Source organism: Myotis davidii, unplaced genomic scaffold, assembly GCF_000327345.1.
Source record: "Myotis davidii unplaced genomic scaffold, ASM32734v1 scaffold394, whole genome shotgun sequence".
Classification (NCBI taxonomy): Eukaryota; Metazoa; Chordata; class Mammalia; order Chiroptera; family Vespertilionidae; genus Myotis; species Myotis davidii.
In genome coordinates, this window is record NW_006287548.1 from 3,908,515 (window position 1) to 3,923,708 (window position 15,194).

General features: G+C 42.8%; 1 protein-coding gene across 5 annotated transcripts in view; it reads right to left on the minus strand.

Annotated features, from left to right (window-relative positions):
- PLEKHM3 (pleckstrin homology domain containing M3) overlaps window positions 1-15,194 on the minus strand; it is a 162,854-nt gene that overhangs the window by 39,096 nt on the left and 108,564 nt on the right. Inside the window, exon 6 of one of the 5 annotated variants that reach the window (XM_015561123.1) lies at window positions 10,462-10,912. The exons of 3 other annotated variants lie outside the window; for them this stretch is intronic. In XM_015561123.1, coding sequence (XP_015416609.1) covers window positions 10,856-10,912 — 57 coding nt within the window. In that variant the 3' untranslated portion in view covers window positions 10,462-10,855. Of the gene's footprint in view, window positions 1-10,461; window positions 10,913-14,578; window positions 14,753-15,194 lie in introns of those variants that run through there. One more of the 5 variants, XM_015561122.1, reaches the window with a different exon arrangement.

The following is a 15,194-nucleotide window of genomic DNA, read 5'->3' on the forward strand; positions in this document are numbered from 1 at the left end:
GCTCTACCCCAGGGACCTCAATTATGTAAGTCATAAACGTTTTTATACCTTCAAAAAGTCCTGTGCTTTTTGGATATTTAAATAAGGAATACAAATTGCCACTTTTATAATGTTTAAATTCTTTAAAAAACCAGTGACGGCTGTATAAAGAATGGCTTTGGAATTATATACATGTAATTTGCGTATGCATATGTAAGCATTGTAAAATGTAGAAAAGCCTTCACGTTTTTGGTTTTATATGACTTGTGCTTTCACTCGTCCACAACATGTTTATTTTCACAAAAGTTCTTTGGAAGTCGCCTACCAGTGAACATATCGTGCCTGCATCAGACTCAATGCTTGTATCCGAGGAGACCTATGTGTCTAATCAGAATGTTTCCTGACTTATGGTTTTTTGAGGTTCTGGAAGGTAACATTGCCCCAATTAGAATGACTTATAAGATATGCAGAGTGTCAACAGCCGTATCTAATGCCAGGCAATTTAAGGTGGTTTTTGTTTACATAATTATCACCGAATTCTAGACATTTAATCTTATCTCTTTAAATACCTTACTGGGAGTTAGTAAGTAAGCAATCAGCTAGAATGCACGTTTCATTTTTCTATGAATCTCACCTAAACGTTTTCAATGCCCCTTCCCAGCTCTGCCGGGCCTCTCTCCTTCCTGCCCATCAGGAGTGACTTACCCGCCCGGCTCCATCCCCACAGGCACATTACCTGATCTCCTTCACCTGGCTGGTCTGGACATTCCAACAGTTTTAGATTGTGTTGTGTAGTCAACAGGAGGAGAAACAGCATTGATATCAGATTTTAAAAAGTCCCTTCCCCATCTGTTCAAAGGTCTCGACCATTTCACGTCACCCCAGGCACCGGGCAGAGGAAGGATGTTACTCAACCTGAATGTGTTTAACCACTCAGTGTGGTGTCACGCCAAAGGAAAGTCTATGAACTGACTGACCTGCCTTAGACTTGGCCTTAAGAGAGAAATGGAAACGGTGGTTTTACCACAGGACATTCAAATATAATCAAAGAGAAACAAGTGTTGAATAGTATGTCCACCTGTGAGTGACAGGGCAGAGGCTTGGGAAAATCTAAATGGAAAAGTGCCCTAAGAAGGGAAGCCCAGTAAGCGGCCCGCTTTCAGGGCTGAGGATGGAGGGTCTGTGGTGAACGTCCTTCTCTGTGCCACCTGATAGTCGGCCTTCCTCCCTCTGGCATTTCCGTACGCCAGGCCAGAAGAGACTCATCAACGTTCATTTGCGACTGCTGGGAGCTCTCGTAAAGGGAAAACTTTCAAACAGGTCAGAACTTCGTATGAGTGTAGAGCAGTGGTTCGCAACCTTCTGGCCCTTTTAATATAGTTTCTCATGTTGTGACCCAACCATAAAATTATTTTCGTTGCTACTTCATAACTGTAATGTTGCTACTGTTATGAATTGTAATGTAAATATCTGATGTGCAGGATGGTCTTAGGTGACCCCCGTGAAAGGGTTGTTCGACCGCCAAAGGGGTTGCGACCCACAGGTTGAGAACCGCTGGTGTAGAGGTTTCAGTTGTCTTTGGGCACCCTGTCCTTCAGCAGCATGGGTAACTGAAGAGAATTAGTGCCTCACAATCGTGTGTGTGTGTGTGTGAGTGAGTGTGAGTGTGGAGAGAGAGAGAGAGAGAGAGAGAGAGAGAGAGAGAGAGAGAGAGAGCGCTCAGCTAACTGAAACTCCAAGCAGTAGTAGAGTAGCTTATGGAAACTGGAAGAGGTTTCATTGGTCTCTTTTATTATATTTTCGTAAATTGAGGTATAAGATACACAGGTAAAGTGCACAGATCTCAAGTGCACAACTCAGTGAATTTTAAACAGGTATGTGAAACTACTATTGTCCCATCTGTGCTCTTGGCTTCCAGCTCCAACTGCTCCAACCCATGCTCTATGCTACCACCAGAGGATCTTAGAAAATACAGATTTGACCAAACAGTAAGAATAATGGCATCAGCTGTTACACCTCCCCCACAGCAGTGACTGTTTAACATGTGCCAGTTGCTGCTCTGAGCTCTTTAATGCCTTATCTCCTTTAAGATAAGACAAGTCATGCACTTAGCACATTGCCAGCCATACAGTGAGCATTAAGTAGTAACTATTACTACTATTATTTATGCACAGGAGCCCAAAGAGGTCAGTATTTTTATCATTACCAATTTATAGGCGAAAAACTGAGTCTTAGAAGGCTTGAGTCCTTTGCCCACGGTTGCTCTGCTTAAACGTGCAGAGGAGGGAGCTGGACTCCCAAGCCCAGGGCTAACCACTAGGCTTCAGTGCCATCTTAGAGCTGGCATTTCTTTAATGAAATCCCTGAAGCCTCTTCAGCTGCTATAGGATAAGGTCTCACCTCCTTCGTGTGCCCTGCCCCCAGGTCTTCCCACACTTGCTTCCAGTTTCTCTCTACCATCTGTTCATCTGCTCTGGGGATGACTGTCTACTCATTCTTCCCTGGAAAAGTTTTGATCTTAGTAAATATCATTCACCGCTATCATCACGCATGAGTTGTGAAAGCTTTCCGTATTTATTTCTAATTCTTACTGCAGCTACCCACAATAAGTAGTACATAGTCATTTTACAGCTAAATAAACAGAGACAGAAAGATGAAGGGTCTGGCTTCATGGTGAGAGAGCCAATATCCCTCACAGCTGGAGTGTGAACCCTTCCCACACCACCACCCCTTTCACTCCTGCCTCAAATGCCACTTACTTTCAAAGGCATTTGGTACTTAGCCACCAGCTAGGCCCCTCTTGCTCTGTGCCTTCCACAGGTATAAACAGGTCACCAATTAAGGAGGAATGGCTCTTACTTCATTTCCATCCTAGGCCTTTCCAAGTGCAGGCAACTTTTGCGTTAACAAAACTGAAACAGTATTTCTGGAATATTCCTACTGCAGGCCCTAGAAGCAAACATTTAAATTACAACTTTGTCCAAGCAAAATGGCAAATCTTTGGCCAGATGAGGTTATGGTCTAATGGCATGAAGGCAGAGGGCAAAAGGAGAAGTTGCTGCCAGTTAAACACCACATATGCCTTAGCAGAACCTCTAGGGGACGTGGGATTCATGAGCTCCTGGGACACTGTCATTCCTGAAGGATGAGCCAGCGGCTCTCCAAACATGAGGACAATGGAGGATGACTCTGTGGGCAGCCAGAAAGGCCATGCTAGGCAATTTTTGAACTGATCTTGAAAAGCATTTTATTATTGGAATAGCTAACATTCTTGTTGATGATGTAGAAGAAACAAAACAACCACCCAAGCATCCGAACATTTGGTGTATGTTCAGCTTCTGTATCTCAGGAGTGAATATTAATGTGCAATCTGTAAAGTCACACAACTCGACAGGAAGTGGCTGGCCCTGCGATGGCCTCCCGACAAGCTCTGGCAGCTCTGGCTGTGATTACCCAATCATACTTGTATTTAAGATGGTTAAGTGCCTTTTTGCATATATTTAAACTCCATATGTATATTTTCAAGCTCTAAGCTACCTAAAGAGTCTCATTGTTGAGAAAAAAAGTACAAGTACCCAACTTGGAACAGCATAATTATGGAAATAATTTAAAAGGTAAATTGGGCTGACAGGGTGATACCAAAGTCGACCTGGAGGAATAAAAGAGCAGGCCCAAGTCAGACAATTGTGTAAAACAGTATGTGGCTGTATTTGGGCTTCCAGACATGAAAACATATCATAATATTTAAGTAATTGGAACTGGCATGATTGGGACTGAGGAAGTAGAAATGACTGCAGACTCCAGGACACACATGTAATTAGATTATGATGAATCTGAAATCGAAAGTCAACACAGAAAGCATGGATCATTAAAAAATGGAGCAGCAATGACTGCTTAACAGTTTGGCGGGGAAATCAAGCTACAGCTTCACAAAGTAAAATAAATCCCAGAAATGTGTTAGTAAATGTATAAATAAACTGTTTAAAAATATACAAGGAAATGCAAAATATCATTTATCTAACCTGAACATGGGGAAGGCTATGCAAGTTTTCAAGCTACAGAAAAAAAACACACAAGGAAAAAGTGAACAGATCTGAACACATACACGTTGTAAACTTCTGTTTATCAAAAAAAAGTCACATATAAATCTAAGGGCAAACAATAAAACTAGGGAAAATATCACACACGAAGTGTTGATAGCCTACTATATAAAGAATTCATATAAATTTACTGAAAAGATAGTTTGCCCTCAAATGGACAAAAGACACGATCAAACAATTCATTAAAAAATAGCCCTAGCTGTTTTGGCTGAGTGGATAGAGCATCAGCCCGTGGACTGAAGGGTTGCAGGTTGCAGGCTCGATCCTCAGCCCTTATCAGGGTGCACGTGGGAGGCAACCAATCAATGTGTCTCTCGCACATGGATGTTTTTCTCCCTATCTCTCCCTCTCCCTTCCACTCTCTTTAAAAATCAATGGAAAAATATCCTTGGATGAAAGTTAAAAAAAAAAAAAAGTAGTAGTAAAACATAAAAAATATTTAGACTACAAGTGATAAAAAAAATAAACAATGAGAAATCTTTTTTTTTGTCTCTAAAATGACCAAAACTATGTGTGTGTGTTTTAAATGACGATTGCTAATGGTTCAGTGATATAAGGGAGGACATGTTTATACTGTTGGTGGGTATAACAATAGTAAATTGTATCCAGAGCTTTTAAAAATGCAAATCCTCTGACTATAGTAGTCCTTCTTCTGAATATACCTTAATCAGAAGCTAAAGTTTGTACAGGATGTATATTATCATGCTATTTATAATACAAAATCGAAAACTCCTAAATGTCCAACCAAAAGAAGAATGTATTTAACTATAGCTGATGCGATCTTATACAGGAATTCAAAATAGCTAGTGCTTCTGAAAATTATTTAATATATTAAAAAAAAGATAAAAACTTACATACTGTGAAGAATGAGCCACGTTTTATATCTAGACATGCCCAGAAAAGAACTAGCTGATGGGTCCCTACCTACATGCTCACTGCGGTGGTGGACTAGTAATACTGACAGCAGCAGTGGCCAGCACTAGCGGGGTATGTCATCTGGTTCAATCCTCTCTTCATCCATAAGGATCTCACTACCCTTGCCTTATCGATGAGGACGCTGGGAAGCGGAACGTGGACTCGGGTCTGCCAAGGGCTGGGATCTGAACCTCTGTGCCATGCTGCCTGATGACTATTTTCTCTACTCCCCCAATTCTCTGTGATGAGTATAATCTGCATTTATAATGTGGAGCAACTTTCTAAAAAGCGATTTGGGGCCAAGAGGGCCAGTGACTCTTCCCCTTGACAGTGGGTGGCTCTTCCATCTTCTATCCCTTTCTCCTCCTCTCTCCAGTGTAAACCATGGAGTCACTGGGCCTGGCCTGGGGAGGGAGGGAGGGAGGGAGGCCTCCGTGCAGGGCGGTGCCGTCCGATGTCCGAAGGCCGGTTTGGTCTGGCTTTTCTTTCCTCTGCCTCCCTCTTTTCCTTCCCTCCCACCGACCCCTAGGCTTTCTAGAACCCCTGGGAATAAGCCTGGTTCAAGGTTCTGGTTTAACAAAACAAAACGGGGCATCCTGGGGTTAACTCTGGGCTGGCCTTTCACAGTTCTATGATTAAATAGCATTTTTCAGTGGTTCTGCCTTTAAACTCAAACCCTTTTAAAGAGAAATTTAAGGAGAGCAAAACATAGCAAACAGTGCCAAATGCCAATAACATATTTTAGTCCTTTGGGGAATGGGCAGCTTTAGAAACCGCAAATTCCCACTTATGCAAGGGCGACTTGAGCTTTTTTCTTTATTGCTTCGTGACAGAAGCCTGGCTTGAGATCATGGTCAGAGTTGTTCTCTCTTGTTTTCTTTCTCTCTCTGAAAACAGTTATAAGAGGTCTCAGTTATCACAATGAGAGTTGGCTAATCAAGTAACAGAAATCATCTTCTACTGATGATGTAGTTAGTTCAGCCTAAAAGGCAGCTCCAAGTCTGTGTCTTGGTACCTGTTATACCTGCTCAGCAAGCTCACTCAGGTGGACTGAATCATGCACTACACCTGGGAGGCTCCCCATGTGACTTCACCAGTTGGCAAGCCTTTGGTACCATGTGCTCAGCTGGTGTTCTGGGTCCTTGCTTGCAAAGAAAGTGACTGAAAGGGGAAGACAGGATGTGTGTGCTGTTTTGTGACTGTGCTTTCCAAAACCATGGCTGACACAATAGAAAATGGAAAGAATCCCAGAGAGCTTTTTTCTGAATCCTTAGATCTATTCTATCGGGGATTAGAAACCCAAATAACAGAGTCCAGATCTTCTCAGCCCCCACCATCAGAGCTAGATTAAGGTGTGGCCGAGCAGTCCCAGGGCATGAAGTAACACACTGAACTACATCATAACCAAATAAATTGCAAATAAGGTGCCGGTGAGCTCAAGTTCCCACAGGCACTCCTGATATTACCAGCGAATGAGCTAGTCCCACCTGAAGATAAGTAGATAGCAGTGAAAATTTAAAAAATCCAACTGGCCAGCTGGTGTGGCTCAGTGGTTGAGCATCAATCCATGAACCAGGAGGTCACAGTTCGATTCCCAGTCAGGGCACATGCCCAGGTTCTGGGCTTAATCCCTAGTCTGGGGCATCCAGGAGGCAGCTGCACAATGATTTTTCACTCATCGTTGATGTTTTTCTCTCTCGCTCCCTCTCCTTTCCTTTCTCTGAAATCAATAAAAACATATTTTTAAAAAACACAAACCCCCCAACTTAGCTATATATCGGGCACCAGCATTTTGGTGGTAAGCACATGTAAGGTGCATAGAACAACTGTCGGCCATGCGAATAGTCCTGAAATGAAGCAGCTGACAGTCATCTGAGTAAGCAATCAACCAGCATGGGTGCGAGAGAGTAATTTTATTACATAAAGTTAAAGTGGTCTGATTTGGTAAAAATTGCAAACAAAAAACCTAGAGAAAATAAAGAGGTATAAATGTATTTTTATTACTAGATAGTTAGATTCCCTTCCCCTATCTACTAAGTATATTGCAAACTATTTTAGTACATATTTGAAAATGTTTAAAGAATATCAGTGAGTAGGATGCTAACCAATTAGCCTGCCAGGTGTCCACATACTGTATCCGGCCCTGCCTCTTGCAAGTACTCTAGGTCATGGCTACTCCCAAGAAAACAAAGATGACAATCTAATAGGCCGGCTCCAGGTCCCTTTATACAGAGTCATCATAGACTTAGAGTCAGACCGGAAACAAGGCATTGGCATCTGCTATTGAAACAGGCCCTTGGGTAGAAGATGATGAGAACTTTTACAAAGGAAAGCCGTGTAGGAGACATGGCTACTTGCCTTAGCCACCTACTTACACTTGCTAAGATATGTTTATTTCATTTTCACTTCCAATATGGAAAGCTCAGACCACAATTTAGAAATACTTAAATAGTCACTTTGGATAGAGTGTCAGCCCACAAACCGAAGGGTCCTGGGTTCAATTCTGGTCAAGGGCATGTACCTCACTTGCAGGCTTGATCCCTGGCCCTGCTTGGGGCCAGGAGGCAACCAATCGATGTGTCTCTCTTGCATCGATGTTTCTCTCTCTGTCTCTCCTCCTCCCTTCCACTCTCTCTCAAAATCAATAGGAAAATATCCTCAGGTGAGGATTAACAACAAAAAAAGATAGAAGCTACTCATCTGTCTTAGAGTTAGTAAAATAAAAGCTCCACGCAAGCCAGTAATATCCACTGAGTCCACAGAGTGACCTAGGTACTTGGGAATATCTCGGCCTGAGAGCTAACTAGTTCTTACTTTCTTGCATTGAGCAGTAACTATGGTAATGATCTTGTTGCTTTGGGTTTGTTGGCTTTGAACTTGCTAGATCGTCCATAGCTAACTCAGAACACCCTGAAAAACCACTTTAAAAACCTGCTAGAGTCTTTGAACTTCACTTCTTGTTTGTGCTTTGGCCCTCCAGTTAACCCTTCCGACTCTAGCCACCTTGGTATTGGGTACCTTAGGCCTCCTGCTCTCCCTTTTATACATCTTTCTACATCTCCTATGGCCTCTGTCCAGACCAGCTCTGAAACCTTATGTAAAACAATGCTAGTCAAAGCAATGAAGGACAGAAAAGGTGACCTTCTAGAATCTTTTAAAATATGTCCAAGATTTTTAATTTCTCTATTCTCCAGAGTCCCAGTAACAACAGCAGCAACATTAAAGGTGGGGGAGGGGGAGTGACTATTTAAGTATTTCTAAATTGTGCTCTGAGCTTTTCATTACTGGAAGTGAAAATGAAATAAACATATCCTAGCAAATGTAAGTAGGTAAGTAAGGATTGGCTGCAATAACTAGGTATTTCAGATACTTCATCTTTCAAATATTATTTCATTAATAATTAGTATTGCAGTCCTGATAGGAAAACTACACACTTAAGAGAATAGACATAAGAGAATTTCACAAGCAGGGGCTCTTTAATAATTTCCCTGAAGAAAATGCTTGAATGCACTTTAGAAAGATTGGTGTGGTTCCATATCGCCCTTCCTAAAGTACTCAAGACTGCTAGGCAACTGAGAGGCCTCATACCATGAATATGATACCCAAACTTTATGTTTTCTGGGTCACTACAACTTTTAAAAAGTTTACAATTTTTAACTTTGCCAAATAAGGACACTAAAAACAAAATCTATCATCTATCACTATCATTTCACAAGAAAGGAGGAAATTTTAACACCAAAAAAAAAAAAAAGAAAAGAAAAAGAAACAGTATGCTTTCAGGGGAAAAAAAAATATTTTAAACTGAATATGTGTGGTGCTATTGAAAATTCACCGCATTATATTATTTTCCTCCATTTGTGTGACCTGGTAAACACTCCACCCCAGATGAGCCCTTAACCCACTAGGGAAGTTGGGAAGGTCTGTGATAAGAGAACAAGGGACCTTATTGTTCACTAAAACCACTGCTTTAAGGTGAATTTCAAAATAGAAGAATGAGGACAGTGTTTCCCAAACTTCAGTCATGTGAAAACACCTTCACAAATGTCACTGGTGTTATTATTTACTTAATTGCAGTAGCGTCATTTGTTTACTTAAGTTAATTTAAAAGTGAAAGCTTTGTATGAATACCGTAAGTGGAAAGCCAGTCTCTCTTGCCATAATATCAAGATAACACAACGGTGGGAAGGCCCGAGCTGGCAGCCAGCACTCTTTGGAAAGGAAGATTAGCAGGTGCTCCGAGTTCAAGTCATACCAGCCCCAGGATGAACTTCCCGTTTGATTTCACCTGAAGGACAGAAAGAGGACTAAAGAGAACAACCTTCTCGTTACGGGACTAAATGTTATTTAATGCCATGACCACGTGCAGCCTCAGAGCATCTCCTGTACAAACTCATAGCATTTTGGTAGCCACTTATGAGCCCAGAGGTGTCCTCGAATAGTGATTAAAAGCACTGGCTAAATCAGTCTTCCCGAGCTCACTCTGAGACTTCTCTATGTACCAGCTAGCATGTTATTTACGGTCTCTGCCTCAGGTTTTCATCTATGAAATGGGCATACCAGGAATACCGCTTCCCAGGTTGGCTGCGAGGATCAAATGAGTAGATACACATTAAGCTCTTAAAACCATAAGCGACACATTAAGAGTTTCAAAAATGTGAGCTATACTTATTATCTCATACTCTGAGGAGTATGGGCTAGGCTTAGGTTAGACTCTGCCAGGCACCCAGGAATGCAGCAACACATTTCTGGGAAGAACATAGAGCTCAGGGATAAGAGTGACAATTTCTTTGCTAACTTGAATTAAAAGAACTTGGTCCACATGCATTGAAGACAATTTATAGTTCATTTAGTTTACGTTTCCTTCCATGCCCCATTTTCTTGGGCAAGGGCAAGTCTGAATGGTATGTTTTTGTTTTTTTATGGCGCAGTAAACAATGTTTTTGACATAAAAAGGTCACACTGTAGAGAACGGCTTTCAGAATCTTAACTGAAAGTCACTCTTTGGGCAAACAATGCCATCCAAATACGTTAGGCTTTAAATTATGAAATCAATGTTCCTTCTATTCAGAGTAAACAACAGAATTAATGTCAGGTTTAACCCTCTGAGTGGCTACACATGTTATGATTTAATTCGTATTATGAAATACAGTAAGGGAGGACTTATCACCAAATCATCAAATAAATATGCTAACATCAAAAAGCAGTAGTTCTAGGGGCTCCTGAGATGGATTAGTTGGTCTTGAACAAGAAAGACACATATTAACATATCCTAAGCTGCTGCCTTTCATGTGTCTCATCCCTTTTGTCCCTGGAACTATATTTAGTACAGAGAGAACAAGGGCGCTGCCCGGGCAGTCAAGTAGAAAGAGAGGGTATTAATTTAGTGGGTCCTGGTCAAGGTTAGGGCATGAGATAGTGGACAAGTACATAGTTAGCTTATTAAAACAGAAGAGAGGGTCATATTGGAAACTTAATCTCTAGAGCCTACATTGAGTCTACCTTGACGGTGGCCTGACTACCAAGCACCTGGAGTTTAAGAGTATCTGTCTTCTTCAGTCCCTGTCCGCTTACGGTAGGACAGTGTCTTCCGACTCTACAGCATGCTTCTTGGTAGCATCTTTATCTCTTTCCTTTCCTTTCCCCTTTGGCTGTTTCTTCCTCCAGCGTGTCCAGTTGAGCACTTCAGGTTTTCTTTTATGTTGTCAAGAATCCCCCGTTTGTAATTTGTCTCCCGTTTCTCTACCAACCTCTTCGTTGCCAGGCTGCTTCTCTTCTCATTAGGCCAAGTTATGGTCCTCATTTGCTTTGCTCTTTCAGGCGGGTCTCTCAACTTTTCTATTGAATTCTGCTTCAAAGATTAACTACTCTTTTCTTGAAAATGTTACCTTTCCTTTCCTACTTCTCTTCTTCCTCCCACACTGTCAAGGACATTAAAAAAAAATTCCTTCATTCTTATTATGTCTATAAGCAATAGAATGTTCCAGAACCTGAAAGTGGAATTGGGTCACATCTTTTAATTTTCCTTTTCCCCAGGACCTACTTCTTTTAGAAGGCTTATCTCGAGTACTTTCAGAGACCAGAGGAGAATAAGAGCAAATGTGAGGCAGTGAAAACTCCTTTCCCCTTCCTTTACTGAATTTGCATCTGGCCTGGGTATCTCATCAAAAAGAGTGCCCAGGACTGGCGGCTGTCAATAAATCTTAACTGCTAGCGGTGGCTCTAGCTTCTAGTGAGTTCTACACCCTACCTATAAATGGCCTCTATGTTCTGGGGTCAACTAACTCTTCTAGAGCTGTCTGATCACTTTACAATGATCTGAATGGGTCATTGATGAAGGTATAATAGTGTCCCAGAAATGTCACTTTACCATCAAAATAAGGAGGAAAATCTTATACAGACGGGAGGAGTCTGCAGTGGATGTGGCACTATTCCAGGTACTGGGGATATGGGTGGACAGCTCAGACGAGGCCCCCCTCTCCTGGAGCAATGACTTCTGAGAGTATTTGAAGGCCAAGGAAAATGACCCCAGTCACATGGTCAAGGAAACCAGGTTAAAGCCATCCCATTAAGGAAGAGGGGGATCAATTCGTCGGTGGATGGGGCACTATGCTAGCCAATGCTCCACCTCCCTGAACTAGGAGACACATTTACAAGTGGGCAGGAGGTTAAAAAAAAAATCCTAACCCAACCCAAAAGATAATGGGAATCATCTGTGCTGCTCTCATGTGCAAACCTATAATTTATGGGAAGATGGGAAAGAGAAAGTCCCCGAGGAGACCTAGCCAAGTTTTGTGGTGAAAACTCAACTGTACTCCAAGCTCAGACTGGAAGAGGTGGGGGTGGAGAGGAGCAAGAAGCCACAGCAAAAATAACACATCTTGAGGCAGCCAGCTCCCTCCCTTCTCCCCAGTCCCAATGCCATTCCTGGGCCAATGCCTCCCTCCCTTCCTCCGGCCACCCTGGCCCTCCCCCACTCACAGGTTATAACTTTTTCCTCTTTGTTTTTCATTCGTTATTTAAGAATCTCGAACTGGCTGTAGTCCTCATACTCCCTGTAACAAGGTAGTGCCCGCAATATAAATTACAGGGCATCCTGGGAAGCAGGTAGTTAGGACCAAGTGAGAATGTGTGCTTAATAAAATAAAATGGAGTTACTGGGAATTTTCAAAGTACGGGAAGGCGACGATTTCCCTAAATAAATGATAGTATATAATATGTATTTGCATTGTTTGTGCACACTGACATATAAAGTAATTTGCTGTTAAGAATGTGCTATAAGATTTGATGATAGAAAAGGCCATCATTCTTAAATGCAGTGTTACTCAGCAGTATCACCCCTACCAGATTCTGATTTTTTTTTTTTTTAGAGAATAGTTTATTGATTTTTAGAGAGGAAGGGAGAAGAAACATCGATGTGAGTGCTCACCATCCATCAGCTGCCTCCTGCACACCCCCTACCGGGGATCAAGCCCGCAACCTAGCATGTGCCCTGACTGGCAATCGAACCAGCAACTTTTTGGTGCCCAGGAAGATGCCCCATCCCCTGAGCCACACCGGCCAGGGCCAGGCTCTGGTTTTTGAGCTTCAGCTCTATATCATGATGACCACATAGTGTCTCTTCTGCTGCCTCTATGGGGCTGTCATCACTCAGCTTTACAATATGGCTTTTAAAGGGTATGATCACTAACAAGTCAACTACTGTTTTCAAAGTATCTTCTTAAATTTCTAGTATCAGTGCTTGCTGGGCCATTTGACAAAGCATTTTCACTACCCACTTTAATAATTTGCTAACATACTTCAATAAAGTTTCAATAGATGGTTTATTCATTTCCTTATTAGTCATATAAAGTAAATTATTAACCATGTCAGAGATGGAGAAATTGAGGTCATCTAAATTAGAAAAGATTGGTGGTGGTGGTAGAAATAGAAGCTGAAATAAATGTCCGATTGTCCAGGCAGGGAATCCCCTTTGTAACAGATCTGAGTTTCTAGCGTCAGTTAAGGTGTCCTTCCTATTCATTGGTAGCTTTCACTGTTAGAGAGAAAAAATACAGAGAAAGGAAGCACCTGTGGTCATAGAGTGTCTGATAAAGCCACACTACAGTGTCATAAATCAGCTGCACCTTGTTAATATGACCGAGAGGGACTTTCAACAACAGGCTCACAGAGCGTTCCCTGTGTGCCTGGCGTTCTTCTATGCATTTTACACATTTGTAACCTCATAACATTGTGGGTACCTACTTTAACCCCATTTCACAGATAAGGAAACTGAGGCACAACAAGTTTAAGATGCAGCCGAGATGCAAACCCAGGCTGTCTGGCTCTCAACCATTATGCTAGCCTGCCTTTCAGAGGGCATGCCGGAGCTAAACAACAGACTGCGGTTAATTAAAGGCTTACTGGAAAGGCAGCCCTACAGAGAAAACAAGAGATAAACGTTAGTGAGGTCTTCAGTTCACAAACGCTCCCTTACGCAATAACAGAGCCAGAGTTAACAGCGTCTTTTGAGTTCATTCTCATCCTTGCCTTCCTCTTCCTGTAACTGCCACATCCACTTACCTCGGACTTACCCGGCACTTCTTCTTGCCCGGGCCCTGCTCTTAGTGGTGGGGACCGGGATGAATAAGATAAAGACTTGATTCAAGGTTGAATCTTTCACTTATGGTTTATTTTAAAAGGCTCTTGGGAGCAGACCTGAGGCTAAGCAACACAGGTGTATTGTAATATGGGAATGAGTAACATATCCTTAGCAGAAACCATAAAATCTTCCCCTTCTGTGCCCAGCCCGGAGCTGAGGACAGCCACAAGGGGGGCTCTCCCAGCACTACCCCCTGACGTGTCTTGTCTCACACACGTTTTGAACTCATGCACCACGGTGTGTAGCGCCTAGCACTTAAATACTTGAGAGGCTGTAAAACACAGTCCGTCAGTCAAGGAGTGCCAGTAATTCCCTGAGGTGCTCATAACCATTCTTTTAGGTGATAGTATTCTTTTTTTATTGTGGTAAATAGACATGAAACTTACCATTCCCACCATTTTTAGGTATATCTCGTAATCACTGTCGGTCACACTTCGTTGATTACTTCCCTAAGTACCATGGCTTCTTCTCTACTTCTAACCACTTCATGGGTAATAAAGTTGTAATTCAAGCAATAAGCTGGGTTTTCCCAACTGGCACCACTGGCCATGCTAGTATCTGACAGAGACCCAGGTTGGGAGGACTTCAGGCCTTGTGGTCCCCTGCCCTCCCCACCCTCGATAAATTCAGAAGCTACCCAGAGGTCTAAGGTTTCTTTGCCTCCCTCATCCGAAGCAGCTGAATCAACTTCTCTCTCCACCCCTTTCATTATCCCATTCCGTCCACCCCGTTGCCATCAGTAGGGTGGAGACGCATCGCTTATAAGTGTGCTGGAGAAAACCCCAGCAGCAAGAAACTAGAATAACTTGCTCCTGCTAACAAAACAAACCAGAAAACACAGTAGGGGCCAAGACCTCACAGTAGCCGAGTTCCAAATCCTTCCTGATCCTGAGGAGACAGACTGCCTGCCTCTCTATTCTAGGCGCAGGCACTGTGGCTTAAGCAAACTCATAGAAGGAATTCAAGCCTCAAGATCCATTTTCAGCTTTCCCCAGATCCCATGTGCTTTGCATCCTCCCCCCATCCTGCCCGGCCAAACGTGAAAGCCCATGGAAAGACCATTACCTCTCGCTTTGAAAGGACTTGAATGTCCTTCTGAACTGACTCCTGGCTGAAAATTCTGGACCCGTGGAGACAGAGAAAGCAGCAGCCAGTTGGAAAACAAAAAAAGAGTTGTTATCTCTATGTTAAATTAAACTCAGATCTGCTTAATACCTTGGCCAACTTATGCCACAACTATTTTGGCCCCTTCCACCAGCCCAAAGCCTTCTGTGGCCAGCATGTGCCGCTGTTTGACACCGTGTGCCAGCAGGCCGCTGTGCCGACGCCGAGTAACACCCTTCCTCCTTCGGGGTTTGGGGGAGCAGGGAGGACTGCTAATTCCTTCTGTGACCACTGGCTAAGAGCTGAGCGGCCAAGAGTTTGGTAAATTATATACACACCTAAAACGTCAGCTGCTCCAGAGATTTTGGCTCTGTGCTTCCAGGGGCTGGAGAGAAGCTGTAGGCTGAAGGCCGTTCCAGGAGTCGGGTTTTCTGACCACATTATGTGGGAGGGATGCT